Below are 17,319 nucleotides of genomic sequence, written 5' to 3'. Positions count from 1 at the left end.
CAGAGTATTAAACCAGGTCTGGGGCCCTTCTGAACACAGGGACCTGTGCTACTGCACTTGTACTCCTCAAGCTGGCCTCCCTAGGATGCAGAGATGGTGGTACTGTTAATTAAAACAGGAAGTTCAAAATGGCAATCTGAGTTTTCTTTTTTTCTTTAAGAAGATAATAAACTTTTAACTTTGAACACCTAAGTTCAAGATACTAGTGTCAAGCAAAGAGAAATATGTGTACTTAGAACTTAAGAGAGTTTAAGCTTATGCTTTATCTGCTCAAAGTTTTCTGTGTCTCAATTTTTTTTCACCAATAACACAGGGATAATAATTGTGTGTCTGCATCATAGGGTGAGTGTGAAGATTAAATGAGTTAATGCGTAGGAAGTGCTTAAAAGAATGTCTGGAACCTAGCAAATGCTCCTTAGGTTTTGGTTATCCTTGTGGTTGCTGCTGTTATTATGGTGGCTTGAAGCCATGAGAGTATATGAATTCCATCCATGACTAGGAGAGTTTTAAGAAAAGTTCTTTGGACAAAGTTTGGAGTTGAAAGAAGTGATTGTGAATGAGATAGATAAATACATAGTTTTAAAGTTTGAGAATAATTAGGGAGATTACTGTGTCGTGGAAATCGGGGGAGGAAAGAGCAGCAATTCAGTTGTTAAAGAACTTTTTTCTTCGAATGGTTTTAATTTGTAGTGGTTAGGACGAAGCCTGATTTTGTGAAATTAAGAGGCGGGAAGAATGTAGAGGAAGTGGGTGTAGACTTTTCTATTAATAAGTTTAGAAATGAAAGAGGAGTGGTAGCTTGATAGAATGAAAGATCGATTTAGGGATATTCTCTCCCAGTGAGAAGTCTTTCACTTCTGAGAACAGTGTTCGTTCATCCCAATGCCTGAACTATGCCGTCACTCAGTGTTTACTGCATGGATGATGATTTATCTCATTTCACCCTCATAACAACACTGCCTTATTAGAATCATTTTCAAGGTGAAGAAACCTGGACAAACACTGAGCCATCCCTCCAGCTTCACTTTGTACTGCTTTGAATTTCTTTATATTCTTGAGTAATACCTTCTGACTAAATACTACTTCTCAGCAAATGTTATTTCATTCATTTTTAATGGCCCAGGAATTCATGGAACTCTTTATGTGATGAGACAATTGAAACCCAAATTTAACTGGCTCCAAGCTGATATACTTCTACTACTCAAGGAATTGGTAAGATGGAAATAATGGTGAGGAAAGTTGCCAAGGGAGACAAGGATATGAGTGTCTTATTGAGATGATAGATGAAATGATATCTGAGCTGAGCAGTTCAGCGGTGGAGGAGGACAATACAAGATGAGAAAATGATGCTTCTAGCCATAACCTATATGAAGAAAGATGCGAATAAAAAACACATGAGAGGTACTGAGGGTCTCTATTGGGAAATGAATGAAAAATCTGTTCAGTGACAACAGGGGGAAGTGAAACAGGTTGGAAGGCAGTAGATTTTTATTGAAGAGGCTACATCAGAATTTGAGGTCTGACCGGAAGCTATTTCAGCTCTATAGTGAAGATGTTATTTAGTGGCTAAGTGGTTTCTGACTCTTTTTGACCCAGTGGACAGAAGAGTTCCCTGTCCTTCACTATCTTCCGAAGTTTGCTCAAACTCATGTCCATTGAGTCAGTGATGCTACACAACCATCACATCCTGTCACCCCTTCTCCTCCTGCTGTCTGTCTTTCCCAGTATCAGGGTCTTTTCCAGTGAGTCAGTTCTTCACATCAGGTGGTCAAAGGATTGGAGCTTCAGCTTTAGCACCTGTCCTTGTAATGAATATTCAGGGTTGATTTCCTTTGGGAATTGACTGGTTTGGTCTCCTTGCTGTCCAAGGGACTCTCAAGAATCTTCTCCAGCACCACAGTTAGAAAGCATCAATTCTGCAGCTCTCAGCCTTCTTTATGTTCCAAGTCTCACATCCATATCTGACTACTGGAAAAACTATAGCTTTGACTATATGGGCCTTTGTCAGTGATGTGATTTATCTGCTTTTTAATAAACTGAAGAAGTTTGTCATAGGTTTCCTTCCAAGGAGCAGGTGTCTTTTAATTTCATGGCTGCAGTCACAGTCTGCAGTGATTTTGGATCCAAGAAAATGAAATCTATCTCTGCTTCCACTTTTTCCTCTTCTATTTGCCATGAAGTAATGGGACTAGTTTTTTGAATGATCTTAGTTTTTTGAATGTTGAGTTTCAAGCCACCTTTTTCACTCTCCTATTTTACCCTCATCAGGATGCTCTTGAATTCCTCTTCACTTTCTGCCATTAGAGTGGTATCATCTGTATATCTGAGGCTGTTGACATTTCTGCTGACAATCTTGATTCCAGCTTGGGATTCATCCAGCCTGACATTTCGTATAATGTACTCCGCATAGAAGTTAAATAAACAGAGTGACAATATACAGCCTTGTCTTACTCTTTTCCCAATTTTGAAAAAGTCAGTTGTTCCATGTCCAGTTCCAGCTGTTACTGCTTGACCCATGTATAGATTTCTCAGGAGACAGGTAAGGTAGTCTGGTATTTCCATCTCTTTAAGAATTTTCCAAAATTTTTGTGATCCACACAGTCAAAGGCTTTAGCATAGTCAGTGAAGCTGAAGTAGGTGTTTTTCCGGAATTCTCTTGCTTTTACCAGGGTCCAGCAAATGTGGGCAGTTTGATCTCTGGTTCCTCTGTCTCTTTGAAGCCCAGCTTGTACATCTGGGAGTTCTTGGTTCACATACTGCCTAAACTGAAGGATTTTGAGCATAACTTTGCTAGCATATGAAATGAGTGCAATTGTACAGTAGCCTAAGCATTCTTTGGCATTTGTCCTTCTTTGGGATTGGAATGAAAACTGAACTTTTCCAGTCCCATGGCCACTAATGAGTTTTCCAAATTTGTTGACATATTGAGTTGAGCACTTTAAAAGCATCATCTTTTAGGATTTTGAATCCCTCAGCTGGAATTCCATCACTTCCACTAGCTTTGCTTGTAGTAATGCTTCCTAAGGCCAACTTGACTTCACACTCCAGGATGTCTGGCTCTAGGTGAGTGACTCCCTAGAACATCATGAAGAGCACCATGGAAAAGCAGAGTGTAAGAGTTCGGTAAATGTCCCAGACACTGAAAGACGGGAGGTGTGATTGTGATTGTCACATGATTGGAAAGTGTGTTGTTGATTGTTTTCTCCTTAGTCAATGAGAAGGATGGCCTTGGAAAAGTAGTGGCTGCTATTAGAATACCTGTCAAATAATATCAAATTCTGGAAGAACTGAATTTAAAAGGTTGGAAGAGATTAAGATTCTTGACTTTTATGGCAGAAACATTTATATTAAAGTACCAGTTCTGACTGTGCTGTGCTTTGTTGCTCAGTCATGTCCGACTCTTTGTGACCCTATGGATGGTACCCCATCAAGCTCCTCTCTCCATGGGGATTCTCCAGGCAATAATACTGGAGTGGATTGCCATGCCCTCTTTCCTGACCCAGGGATCAAACCCAGGTTTCCTGCATTGCAGCCAGATTCTTTACCAGGGAAGTTCTAGTCCTGACAATTGTTAGCTATGTGACTTGAGCTCTTTTTCCTGCATCTTTAAAGTTGGTGAACCTATTGTATGAAAATTGATGGGGAATAAATGAGGTATAGCATGTAAATATAAAAAGAGTAAATTCTCAGTATTTTCTATGATGAGGGACGGCATTGCTTTTTTATGGTTAAGAGTTTAGGTTGTGACAACAAATGTCTTTGACTTGGTATCGTCTCAGCAGTGTACAATCTACATCCAATGAACTCATCTTTTAATAGGAATCATATTAGTATATATTTAATAAGGATACTCTGAAAAGAAAAGCATGTGAAATTATTTAGCACAGTGCCTGGTGAAGAAGAGGTACTTAATAAGTGCAAAAAGGTTAGTTCTTATTCTTAATAATAAATAAAAGTAATTAGTGATACAAGGCAGAATCAAAAATGGTAATTTTATTTGGACTCCTGAGTTTATGTTTCATCAGCCTATAAGCTGGCTTTAACTAAGGTATGTGTTAGAATTCATTTTTTAACACAGCAGATTTTCTTAATTATCCTTTTGACTTTTAGTTCATTGGAAATCCTGGGATTCAGAAGTGTGGATTGAAAGTAATATCGTCTATAATACATTTTCCTGATGCATTAGAGGTATTATCCCTGGAAGGTGCTATTGATTCGGTGCTTCATACACTGCAGATGTATCCAGATGACCAAGGTTGGTACAACTGAAGTCAGGGTTTAGATTTTTATAGGCCTTTAGCTATTAGTTGGACATGTTTAAATTTTTTATTCAGCTTTGAGATTTAAAACAGTACTTTTTTTTTCTTTTATTTTTCTAGAAATTCAGTGTCTGGGTTTAAGTCTTATAGGATGTTTGATTACAAAGAAGAATTTATGCATGGGAACTGGGCATCTGCTGGCAAAAATCCTGATTTCCACCCTACAACGATTTAAGGATACTGCTGAAGTACAGATAAAAGTATGTGCATTATCTTGAAGGGAATTGAGATCTTGTACAGATTTCTCTTTCAGAGCAGCTGGTGTAACTCCTGCTTAGCACTAATGGGTATTTTCTAGTTAGCTGAAAGCCATTTATCATTTCATAGTATTTTTATTAGAGTAGATGAAGAGAACTGGGTTGAATTTCAAAATATTTTATGTTTCATTACTAAATCTCTAAAATTAGTACATTTGTCATTTATCTTTTCTGTGAAAAAGCAGAGCATGTGCTAAAGAAATTTCAGCTAGCTGAGCTTTATTTTCTTTGTTGTTGTTGTTCAGTTGCTCAGTTATGTCCAACTCTTTGTGACCCAATGGAATTGGACGGAAGCACACCAGGCTTCCCAGTCCCTCACTATCTCTTGGAGTTTGCCCAAACTCAGGCCCATTGAGTTGGTGATGCCATCCAACCATCTCATCTTCTGTCACCCCCTTCTCTTCCTGCCCTCAATCTTTCCCAGCATCAGGGTCTTTTCCAATGAGTTGGCTCTTTGCATTAAGTGGTCAAAGTATTGGAGCTTCAGCTTCTGCATCAGTCCTTCCAATGAATATTTAGGGTTGATTTCCTTTAGGATTGACTGGTTTGATCCCCTTCCTGTCCAAGGGACTTTTATTTGCTCAGATTTTGGATAAATAAAAGTTACAATTATTGTGAAGTTTGCCATTTTCTTTGTTTTATTTGAGCTGCTTACTTAGTAATTTTTCCCCTTAATTTTGTTCTTTCAGTGAAGCAATATTTTAAACGTTCTTCATTAAGCAAAATTTAAAACGCAATCTATATTAGCTGTCTATGAGGAATCCAAGATATTGGTTTAGGATTAATTCAGGGAAGACAAAGTAAATTGTTTCAGAGTACTTTTATTTTAATGTTAACAAAACAAGTTTGTTTTTTTTTTTTTTAAGAATTTCTGCCTTGGTTGTAGTGTTTTTGGTAATGAAGTTTACAATTTTCATAAACCATACTCAGCAAATATTTTCAAAAGTGGCAGCATTGACCAGGAGTGAAAATGTCTAAGCTATGATCTTTGCACAAATATTATTAGTAAATGCGAAAATCCATGTGAGATTTTAAATTATAAAGTGCTGAACATATAGCATTCTTAGATTAGAACCAATAATGGGTTTTATATATCTGCTTTCTGTAATGTGCCTGAACCTAGGTTGACTAAAGCCAAGACAAAACTGATTGTAAGTAATCCGAGGTAAAGTAAATTATTTTGTGCAGGTATGAAGCTCTCACTCAGTATTTATTCATCTAGGCATAAATTTTAAGATTTTTACATAGAGGTTGTAAACTGTTGACCAGTGTGCTAAATTTTGCCTGCCAACATACTTTATTTGACCAGTTCAGTGCTTGTAAGTTTTTGAGTTTGACTTATATGCCTTCTCTGTGTTTGTATTATCTGCTTTGCTATTGTATTCATTTGTTTGCAGGGACTTCTCCTCTAGAGGTGGGTGGACCACATGCCCCTCAGACTGCTTCTCTTGTCAAATGTTAGGAAGCATTTATAGAAACAGCATCTTAAGAGCTCAAAATAATAATTTTTAACATTTGGATGATCTCACTAATATATTTTGGAAAGATAAAAATTTTTAAAGTAAAACTGATCTTTGGTGAATGTACCCAAGGTATATAATAGGCAAGTCTAAAGTTCATTCTTTCTCTAAAACATCACATAAATAGAGCCTAGACAACTCTTTGAGTGGTTCTAAAAAGTAATGGTGTGTCCGATCAGTTCCTTATAAATGATTTGCTAAAAGGATGTAAACCTCAGAGTGTCCTTAGAGCTTTTCTAAAATGTTCTCAAGATGAACACAGTCTAGGAGCTCACATTTGTCTGAGATTAAAATTTCAGAAGATAGCACAAAAAATTGTTGGGGGAAGTGCTAGGCTCTCTGTAGAACCTGATCTGCAGTCTTGTATTAAAGAACTCAAGTCACTGATTTATTTGGGCTTGTGGCTCTGCTGACTCTGCTGTCTAATCCTGATTAATATCTAACTTCCAACTTGTAGGTATGGCTTTAGGCAAGGAGTCTTTAAAAGCCAAATTTTGGTGAATTAGGTGTTTTAGGTTTTTTTCCTGTTTGGCTAGACGAGAGTTTAGCATATTATTCTCTGTGTGCATCTTCTTATTTCTGAGTAATGAGAGAGCAAGGTGTATTTATTACATTGTTACAAAGGTTACAGCTTTAAAGTACAAGCCCAATAAATGTATCTACTTACCTAAGTGAACACCCCAAGTTTTAAGTACTGTATACAGTCTCTCTTTTATATCATTTGTTTATTCTTTTTTGTCCATAATTACCTTATTATTATTTTTGGTCACACTTTCAGGGATTTCAGACAGTCTTGACAATACTGGAATTGTCAGTGTCTTTTTCCAAGCTACTGGTGCATCACTCCTTTGATTCAGTAATATTCCATCAGTTGTCCTCCAGTATCATGGAGCAAAAGGATCAACAGGTACAATGTTTTTTACCAGTATTCTAACTGTAACACATTTCGCTGACTCTAATCCTCATTTCCATTTTTTCTAGTTTCTAAACCTTTGTTGCAGGTGCTTTGCAAAATTGGCTATTGATAATGAGTTAAAAAGTCTTATGCTGGAGAGAGCATGTGATCAGAATAACAGCATCATGGTTGAATGCCTGCTTTTGTTGGGAGCAGATGCCAATCGAGCAAAAGAAGCAACTTCTTTGATTTGTCAGGTAAATATTCAAAGATTCACTTTTGTCTTTTTTTCTATGACCCTGCTATTGTATAGCTCTTACCTACATCGTATGATTCTTCATTACAGAATTTATCAATTTATGGCACAATTGCTTGTAATTTGTAGTAGGATTTAGATTCACAGTTTCAGAAATAGGGTGTTTCTTTAGGTATTATCGTCTAATCATTCCCTTTACATGTTTAGCTACTTTGTTAAGATGATAAATAACTTTTAAATGTGTCTCCTACTGTGCATCTCTGTGCCAATCACTCTCCAGGGACACACCACACAGTTATGTTTTGTTTGGATTCATCTTTTAAGTATTTTCTTTCTGTTTTCAACTTCTCTGTTTAGAAAGTTCTGCCCTCAGAGCTACCACAGGTGACCTCGTAGGCTGTGCACTGCACACTTTGGGGTGTGTTCACACTGACAGCCCTTCTATGGGCCACCCAGCAGTTGAGTGGCACTGTGGTCGTGCCTTCCTTCTCTCCCTTCCCTCATGCACTGCGCAAACACTTCTATCTAATTCTTCTGCTCTGCCTTCAAAATATAAACCAAATTATTTGTCCTCAATAAAGTTCTTCCCACACTTCCTGACCTCTATGCAAAATATTTACTTGCTGTGTAAATCCATGACAATTTTTGTACACTTTTTTATACTTTGTGAGTTGTGTGAAGGTAGAGATGTACAGTGTTCATCTGTGTATCATTCAGAATATCTAACTCACTGTTGTACATAGAGTAGGAATTCAGTTAAGTTTCAGAGTGCATTACGTGTCATTTCTAGTTTGTCTTCACTGTATAAATTTTAGAGTTTGCAGTAGTATTCAGGTATATTTTCTAAATAATAATATTTCCAACAAAACAATTATGTAGTGCTTTAATATGCCTTACTGACTGGATGAAGCTCAGATGGAATCAAGACTGCCAGATGAAATAACAATAAACTCAGATATGCAGCTGACACCACCCTTATGGCAGAAAGCAAAGAAGAACTGAAGAGTCTTTTGATGAAAGTGAAAGACGATAGTGAAAAAGTTGGCTTAAAACTCAGCATTCAGAAAACTAAGATCATGGCATCTGGCCCATCACTTCATGGTGAATAGATGGGGAAACAATGGAAACAGTGAGAGACTTTATTTTTTTGGGCTCCAAAATCACGGCAGATGGTGACTGCAGCCATGAAATTAAGATGCTTGCTCCTTGGAAGAAAGCTATGACCAACCTAGATACCATATTAAAAAGCAGAGACATTACTTTGCCAACAAAGGTCCATCTAGTTAAAGGTATGGTTTTTCCAGTAGTCATGTATAGATGTGAGAGTTGGACTATAAAGAAAGCTGAGTGCCAAAGAACTGATGCATTTGAACTGTAGTGTTGGAGGAGACTCTTGAGAGTTCCTTGGACTTCAAGGAGATCCAACCAGTTCATCCTAAAGGATATCAGTGCTGAATATTCATTGGAAGGACTGATGCTGAAGCTGAAACTCCAGTACTCTGGCCACGTGATGTGAAGAGCTGATTCATTGGAAAAGACCCTGATGCTGGGAAAGATTGAAGGTGGGAGAGGAATGGGATGACAGAGGATGAGATGGTTGGATGGCATCACTGACTCAATGGTCATGAGTTTGAGTAAGCTCTGGGAGTTGGTAATGGACAGGGAGGCCTGGTGTGCTGCAGTCCATGGGGTTGCCAAGAGTTGGACATGACTGAGTGACTGAACTAAACTGAACTGACTATGCATTATTAAATAACCAACAGAGTGCTGTGTTTTTCAATAATTTACTTCTAAAGCCTCACTTTATTTAATTTACTGCTCGCCTATGGGTTCAAATCAATTTGTCAACAATAAGATTAAGGTAGTACTACTTAGCAATCTACATAAAAAGAAATTGAATGTGTAACTCATTTTCATGCACAATTAATTTATTCATTAAAACCAAATACATAATCAAATTATTTAAATTTAGTCAAATTTCATCTAAGCAGGCAGCATTGAAAATAGTTGCTTCTCTGTTATTAAAAATAATTGAATCATTTCCTTCAATAATTTAATGTTTTTATTGTATTTCTTTTGTGTGATCTTCAGATCATGTGTTAATGTTACTTGGATATGCCAGAGAACTGAAAGGGAGCTTCCTCCAGGTCTTTCGTAGAGAAACAACACACCTAAAAGCCCTTAAGTACAGTTACTCTACATTCTGCACAGGGACTGCTTTCTACTTTTCTCTCAATTTATTCAAATCTTTTTGTATAAAAGGGTTTTTATTTTGTTCTTTCCAAGTTCTTTGGAACTTAACGTGCTTATTTATATCTTTTCTTCTTAAAACAAAGTCACATCTTTAAATGTAAAGAATTTATCCTGGTTTTCAGAGATTATTTATATCTAACAAATAGTAAACATTGATTTTTTTTGGGTAGACTGTTTGAACACACCTTATTTTGTAAAAAGTAGCATAGTCAAAACTTATGCAGGTACCAGTGTTGCATTATTAAGGGCGGAGTTAATCTTACTAGGCTTTTGGAGGATTAATATTGGGTATGAAAATGCATGAATAGACACCTGAAAATAAGACTTATCAGGTCATGATGGGAAGAGCAAATATAATTAATCCTGAATAAAAATAATAGCAAGCTCTTCTGTGGTATTCATTGCCACCTGGGCCCTGCTCTGAGCCCTTAATAAAATCCTGACAACAACCTTAGGGGTACTCCTAGTACTTATTAAGCATGTGAAGAATTGAGGAACAGAAAGGTTAAGTAACTTGCCTGAGGACTAACTTTAACTTTCTATGTAAGTAGTGGAAAATCTGCCTCCCTTGTGCCTGCTTTAATCTCTTGTTTACATAACAGATTCATGATAGTGGTGGTGGAAGGGGAGAGGGTTGTACATTCATTCTTGAACGCTAGCTTAAGGTACTTGGCTTTGATTGTGAGCTGCATTATTTATAAATTAGAGTATGAGAGAGAAGATGGGAAAGGGTAATAAGTTGCACTTTGATTATATATATTTGAATTATCCTCATTATTAAAATACAGAACTGTGTATGAAAGTGTTGGTCTCTTAGTTATGTCCAGCTCTTTGAGACCCCATGGACTGTAGCCCTCCAGGGTTACATGGAATTCTCCAGACAAGAATGGGTTTCCATTTCCTTCTCCAGGGGATCTTCCTGATCTAGGGCTTGAACCTTGGTTTCTGACATTGCAGGCAGATTCTTTCACTGCTTGAGCACCAGGGTATCTGAGCAGTAATTTTTTTTTCCCTCTCATGAATTATTTTCCTAATTTTATTTCTTTTATCTGGTATAAAAGACAAATTTTCTCTCTTCATGTCACCATAGGCGACCTGGATTCGATCCCTGGATTAGGAAGATCCCCTGGAGAAGGGAAAGGCTACCTACCCACTCCAGTATTCTGGCCTGGTGAATTCCATGGACTGTATAGTCCGTGGGGTCGCAAAGATTCGGACATGACTGAGCGACTTTCACTTTCACTTTTCGTGTCACCATATGTCAGGAATCATCTTGGATAGTTTGGGTCCTCCAAGGAAAATTCTGCTATAAAAATCTATTGAGCATCTTCTCTGTGGAAAGCATAGTGCTAGATAATTAGTAAAGAATATAAAAGGGATGTCCTGCCTCATGGTAGTTTCAAATAGAAATAGCATAAATCAGGTTTGAAAAATTGCATGTTGTATTTGAGGGAGTGTCCTGGAGCAGAAAGGTTTTAGAAGATTTTAAAATAGTACAATGACTTGATTATATCTAGACTAAAAAAGTACTGTTGTGGTTCTCGATAAAACAGATTGAAGATGGGGGTGTTCCTGAAGGCTGGTGGGCATTTAGTTGGTTCCATCAAACCAGAGCACTGTCCCCTCAAACTTCTTGGACACATGGTTCAGTCACTCAGTTGTGTCCAACTCTTGGTGACCCCATGGACTATAGCACACCAGGCTGCCCTGTCTATCACTAACACCCGGAGCATGCTCAAACTCATGTATATTGAGTTAGTTATGCCATCCAACTATCTCATCCTCTGTCAGCCCCTTCTCCTCCTGCCTTCAATCTTTCCCAGCATCAGGGTCTTTTCAAGTGAGTAGGTTCTTTGCATCAGGTGGCCAAAGTTTTAGAGTTTCAGCTTCAGCATCAGTCCTTCCAGTGAGTATTCAGGACTGATTTCCTTTAGGATTGACCCGTTGGATCTCCCTGCAGTTCACAGGACTTTCAAGAGTCTTCTCCAACACCACAGTTCAAAAGCAACAATTCTTTGGTGCTCAGCTTTCTTCTGGAGAAGGCAATGGCAAGCCACTCCAGTACTCTTGCCTAGAAAAATCCCATGGATGGAGGAGCCTGGTAGGCTGCAGTCCATGGGGTCGCTAAGGGTCGGACACGACTGAGCGACTTCACTTTCACTTTTCACTTTCACACATTGGGGAAGGAAATGGCAACCCACTCCAGTGTTCTTGCCTGGAGAATCCCAGGGACGGGGGAGCCTGGTGGGCTGCCATCTATGGGGTCGCACAGAGTTGGACACGACTGACGTGACTTAGCAGCAGCAGCAGCTTTCTTCATAGTCCAACTCTCATATCCATTCATGACTGCTGGAAAAGCCACAGCTTTGACTAGATGGATCTTTGTTGGTAAAGTAATGTCACTGCTTTTTAATATGCTGTCTAGGTTGGTCATAGCTTTTCCTCCAAGAAGCAAGCATTTTTAAATTTCATGGCTGCAGTCACCATCTGCAGTGATTTTGGAGCCCCCAAATGTGTTTGGACACACGTTAATTCTGAAGAATTCAGGAATTTCCCTCAACTAACTTTTCCCCCTGACCCGGTACCCTGAATATTAAGATCTTTCCTTTTATTTATTTAGACTTTTAATGATATATTTCATTTAATCAATATTTTCAAAATATTATTAAATAAGTTTGTGATATATCCAAAATATTCGACAGGTGATCAGTATAAGGATTATTAATGAGATATTTTGTATTTTACAAGACCAGAAGTATTTTTACTCTTACAGCTCATTTGACACAGCAAATTTCAAGTGCTTAATAGACCACATTGGACTTCCTTGGTGGCTCAGACTGTAAAGAATCTGCCTGCAGTGGGAGACCTGGGTTCGATCCCTGGTTTGGGAAGATCACCTGGAGAAGGTCATGGCAATCCACTCCAGTATTCTTGCTGGAGAATTCCCATGGACAGGGAAGCCTTGGGGGCTACAGTCTATGGGTCACAAAGAGTCAGACACAACTGAGCGACTAGGCACACAATAAACCACATTGGATGGTGCCAGTCTCTGGGTCCCACCACTGGCTCCTCTGGTGGTTGGAGGGGTGGGAAGAGACAGATTTTGGCCCACAGAAACCATCACCTCTGATTAATCTCTGCTCCTTCCTTAAAAAAAAAATCACTTCTTTTTAAAATAATTTTTATTTTTTTAAACTTTCTTTATTATGGAAAATTTTAAACATACACCAAAGTGGAAGGAGTAGTGTAATAAATCCATACAAATCCATCAGTTATCTTCAAGAATTATCAATACATGTCTAATCTCATCTTGTCTGTATCATTCTCACGTTCCTTCTCCATTTTTTTTTTTTAAATGTGGTAGATTCTTTTTGGTTATTTAAGTACTATAGCAATATGTCCAGTCAATACCAAACTCCCTAATTATCCCTCCTCCCCAGGTAACTGCAAATTTATTCTCTAAGTCTATGAATCTGTTTCTGTGTTGTAAATAAGTTCATTTGTGTTATTCTTTGGGGATTCTGCATATAATGATATCATACAATATTTCTCTTTCTCTGTCCAACTTCCTTCACTCTCTGTGACAGTCTCTAGGTCCATTCATGTTACTGCAAATGGCATTATTTTGTTCTTTTTAATGGCTGAGCAATATTCCAACGTATAGATGTACCACAGCTTCTTTATCCACTTCTCTGTTGATTGACATTTATGTTGCTTCCACGTCTTGACTACTGTTAACAGTGCTGCAATGAACTTTGGGGTGCATATATCCTTTTGGGCCATGTTTTTCTCTGGGTTTATGCCTAGGGGTGGGATTGCGGGATCATATGGTAGCTCCATGTTAGTTTTTTAAGGAACATCTATACTATTTTACACATTATCTGCACCAATTTACATTCCCACCAACAGTGTAAGAGGGTTCCCTTCTCACCATATTCTCTCCAGCATTTATTGTTTGTGGATTAAAAGATATATGTATATATATATATATATATATATTTATTTATGGATGCCTTTGTTGCTGCACATGGACTTTCTCTAGTTGCAGCAAGTGGGGGCTACTCTCTAGTTGTGGTGTGTGGACTTATTGTAGTGGTGGCTTCTTTTGTTGCAGAGCATGAGCTCTAGGGCATGTAGGCTTTAGTAGTTGGGGTGCATGGGCTTAGTTGCCCAAGGCATGTGGAATCTTCTGGACCAGGGATCAAACCCGCATCCCCTGCCTTGGCAGGTGTATTCCTAACCACTGAACCCCTTAACCACCAGGGAAGTCATCTTCTGTGGATTTTTTGATGATAGCCATTCTGACTGTTGTGAGGTGATACCTCATTGTAGTTTTGCTTTGCATTTCTCTATTAGTTTAACATACTGAGCATCTTTTCATGTGTCTCTTGACTGTATGTTTTCATTGGAGAAATGTCTAAGTAGGTCTTCTGCCCATTTTTCTAAAATTTACAAAAACAACTCATGAAGCTTAATATCATCAAAACAAGCCACTCAGTTAAAAAATAGGCAGAAAACCTAAATAGATATATATTTATTTTTTAAATCATTAATATTGGGTTGTGAAAGGATTACAAGCTTTGGAATCTGCAGATGTGATTTCAAATCCAAGTGTCTCATTAAGTAGCTCTAAGATTTTGGACAAATCACATATTTTTCCTAAATATTCATCTATAAAATGGGAGTAATACTTTTTATGGCATAGGGTTTTTAAAAAATAATTGGAGATCATGTGTTTACACAGTACCTGATATCATAATTTTATTATTTATGATTTTATTCTTGTAGTTGATAACATCAGATTCCATTGCCTTTCAGAAGCTTTTGCTGGGGTTGGGCCAGTGTGCTATTCTGTAGGTTGCTAAGGCTTCTCTCTGCTTACTATGGTCACTCTAGTTTTTGTAGCAGTTACCATGTTAATCCACCTTGAGGACATGCTCTGAAAATATAACTTTCAGGGTAAGGTAGAAAACTGAGAGACAACATATATCTTTGTAGAAATTCAAATTCCTGTCCTGGAAATCCAGTGAATGATGACTGTTCTTTGCATGTGACATTGGTGAATTTAATAATATTTACATGCACACTTAGTTATTCTATGTCACAAATGAAGGCAAGGCATTTGCCAAGTAAATGAAGTAGCATTTGTTATGTTAAGGTATCAGTTTCCCAGATATCGTCCAATAACCAAATGAGTCCAGAAAGTGTGAGAAATGTGTAAATTGATGGAACCTCAGGTATTTTGACTTCATGCCTATGAGTTCTACTTCATATCGTGTTGTTTTTTCATGGTAACTGGCTCTCACATGGCAGATTTAATTTATGCTGCTCTGATATTTATGGTTCTAAATCTTTCACTTTCAATCTTACTTTATTTTCCTAATTTACTTCAAGAATGAGTTTTGCCTTATTTTGTTCCATTCTAAATTTAAAGACCAGAAATCGAAGAGGAACTAAAGAGCCTCTTGATGAAAATGAAAGAGGAGAGTGAAAAAGCTGACTTAAAAGTCAACTTTCAAAAAACTAAGATCATGGCATCCAGTCTCATCACTTCATGGCAAATAGATGGGGAAACAATGGAAACAGTGACAGACTTTCTTTTCTTGGGCTCCAAGATTACCGCGGATGGTGATTGCAGCCATGAATGACCAACCTAGACAGCATATTGAAAAGCAGAGACATTGCTTTACCGACGAAGGTCCATATAGTCAAAGCTGTGGTCTTTTCCAGTAGTCATGTATGGATGTGAGAGTTGGACCATAAAGAAAGCTGAGCGCTGAAGAATTGCTGCTTTTGATCTGTGGTGTTGGAGAAGATTCTTGAGAGCCCCTTGGACAGCACAGAGATCAAACTAGTCAATCCTAAAGGAAATCAGTCCTAATATTCATTGGAAGGACTGATGCTGAAGCTCCAATACTCTGGCTACGTGAGTGAAGAACTGATTCATTGGAAAAGACCCTGATGCTGGGAAAAATTGTAGACAGTGGAGAAGGGGGTGACAGAGAATGAGATGGTTGGATGGCAACACCAACTCAATGTCCATGAGTTTGAGCAAGGTCCGGGAATTGGTGACGGACAGGGAAGCCTGGCGTCAGTGGGGTTGCAAAGAGTCAGACACAGCTAAGCAACAGAACTGAAAATTTAAAGATGTAGAGGAAAGTCACACCAGGTTTGATTACCAGTATTATAAAGGAAAAATGATTAAAATAAAATATATATGCTTACCTTCTCTTTTTCTTTAATAGGTATGTGAGAAAGCAAGCAGTCCCAAACTGGTAGAATTGTTACTGAATAGTGGATCTCGTGAGCAGGATGTTCGGAAAGCTCTGACAATCAGCATTGGGAAAGGCAACAGCCAGATAATCAGCTTACTCTTGAGGCGGCTTGCCCTGGATCTGGCCAATAATAGCATCTGCCTTGGAGGATTTTGTATGGGAAAAATTGAACCTTCCTGGCTTGGTCCTTTATTTCCAGATAAGACATCTTATTTAAGAAAAGAGACAAGTAAGGATTTCCAAGCAACTTTTGTAGAAGACTTAATTTTAGTAGTATTTTTAAAAATCACTAATCTTTTAGTTTTCATTCCATTTGGTTCAACTGAAGTAAAAAATATTGTAAAGGCTTGGATTTTTTTTTTTTTTGATCATGAAATGCTTGAAATTGACATTAAGTTCGTTATGACCCAGCAAATCCATATTTTATAAAGATAAATCATAACCAAGATCTTTCTGTGAGGTTACTTTTCTTTGTTAAGTATTTTAGTTTTTATTATAAAATAATGTATGTGCCTTTAAAAATAGAAAAACTTAAATAGCACTAAGGAATTAAATAACAGTTTTACCCTATAGGTAATCAATGTAGATTATTTTTTTCCCTGGACTTGCTATACACTTACATATGAATTAAAATATATGTGTAGAAATATACATATGTACTTTGCGTTTTCAAGTTAGTATCCTTTGCATTTCACTTAAGGATGTGTTTTCTAGTTAATATAGGTCTTATATGTAGTAAGTATGTTAGTTACCATTAGCATCTATACTAGTGCATTTCAAATAGAAAAATTTGGTTATAAATTCTGTTGATAAGCATAAGTGGAAACAGGCATGTCACACATTATTGATATAAATTCAAATTGTCCTTTTGTAAGGGAAATTTGGCAATATCCGTTAGTGTTATGGGGCTTCCCTGGTGGCTCAGATGGTAAAGAATCCACCTGCAATGCAGAAGACCAAGTTTGAGTCCTGAATTGAGTCCCTGGAGAAAAAAATGGTTATCTACTCCAGTATTCTTGCCTGGAGAATTCCATGGATGGAAGGGATGGCATCACAGAGTTAATGGACATGAGTTTGACCAAACTATAGGGCATAGTGAAGGACAGGGAAGTGTGGTGTGCTACAACTCAAGGGGTCACAAAAAGTCTGACATGACCTAGTGACTGAACAACAACATTAATATTTTAAATATATATCCATGTACTTTAATAAAGTACATGTAATTAAAAAAAATTGACCTTTTAGGAATCAGTGAACTAAAATGGACCGGAATGGCTGAATTTAATTCAGATAACCATTATACCTATTACTGTGGGAAAGAATCCCTAGAAGAAACAGAGTAGCCCTCGAAGTCAATGAAAGTCCAAAATTCAATACTTGGGTGCAATTTCAAAAATGGCAGAATGATCTCTGTTCATTTCCAAGGCAAACCATTCAGTTTCGGTCCAGTTGCTCAGTAGTGTCTCACCCTTTGCAAGCCCGTGGACTGTAGCACGCCAGGCCTCCCTGTCCATCACCAACTCCTGGAGTTTACTCAAACTCAT

General features: G+C 37.7%; 1 protein-coding gene across 4 annotated transcripts in view; it reads left to right on the top strand.

Moving 5' to 3' along the window:
• LRRK2 (leucine rich repeat kinase 2) overlaps window positions 1-17,319 on the top strand; it is a 210,334-nt gene that overhangs the window by 62,032 nt on the left and 130,983 nt on the right. For all 4 annotated transcript variants that reach the window (XM_088836974.1, XM_055396301.2, XM_055396300.2 and 1 more), the window contains 5 exons: window positions 4,111-4,255; window positions 4,380-4,519; window positions 6,875-7,003; window positions 7,078-7,248; window positions 15,746-16,004. In XM_088836974.1, the coding sequence (XP_088693100.1) occupies window positions 4,111-4,255; window positions 4,380-4,519; window positions 6,875-7,003; window positions 7,078-7,248; window positions 15,746-16,004 (844 nt within the window). The remainder of the gene's footprint in view (window positions 1-4,110; window positions 4,256-4,379; window positions 4,520-6,874; window positions 7,004-7,077; window positions 7,249-15,745; window positions 16,005-17,319) is intronic.

This window comes from Moschus berezovskii, chromosome 6, assembly GCF_049115385.1.
Source record: "Moschus berezovskii isolate FMDL1 chromosome 6, NW_MosBer_1.0, whole genome shotgun sequence".
NCBI classification, from domain to species: Eukaryota; Metazoa; Chordata; class Mammalia; order Artiodactyla; family Moschidae; genus Moschus; species Moschus berezovskii.
Note: the sequence above shows the minus strand (reverse complement) of the source record. Positions and strands in the feature narration are given on the sequence as shown.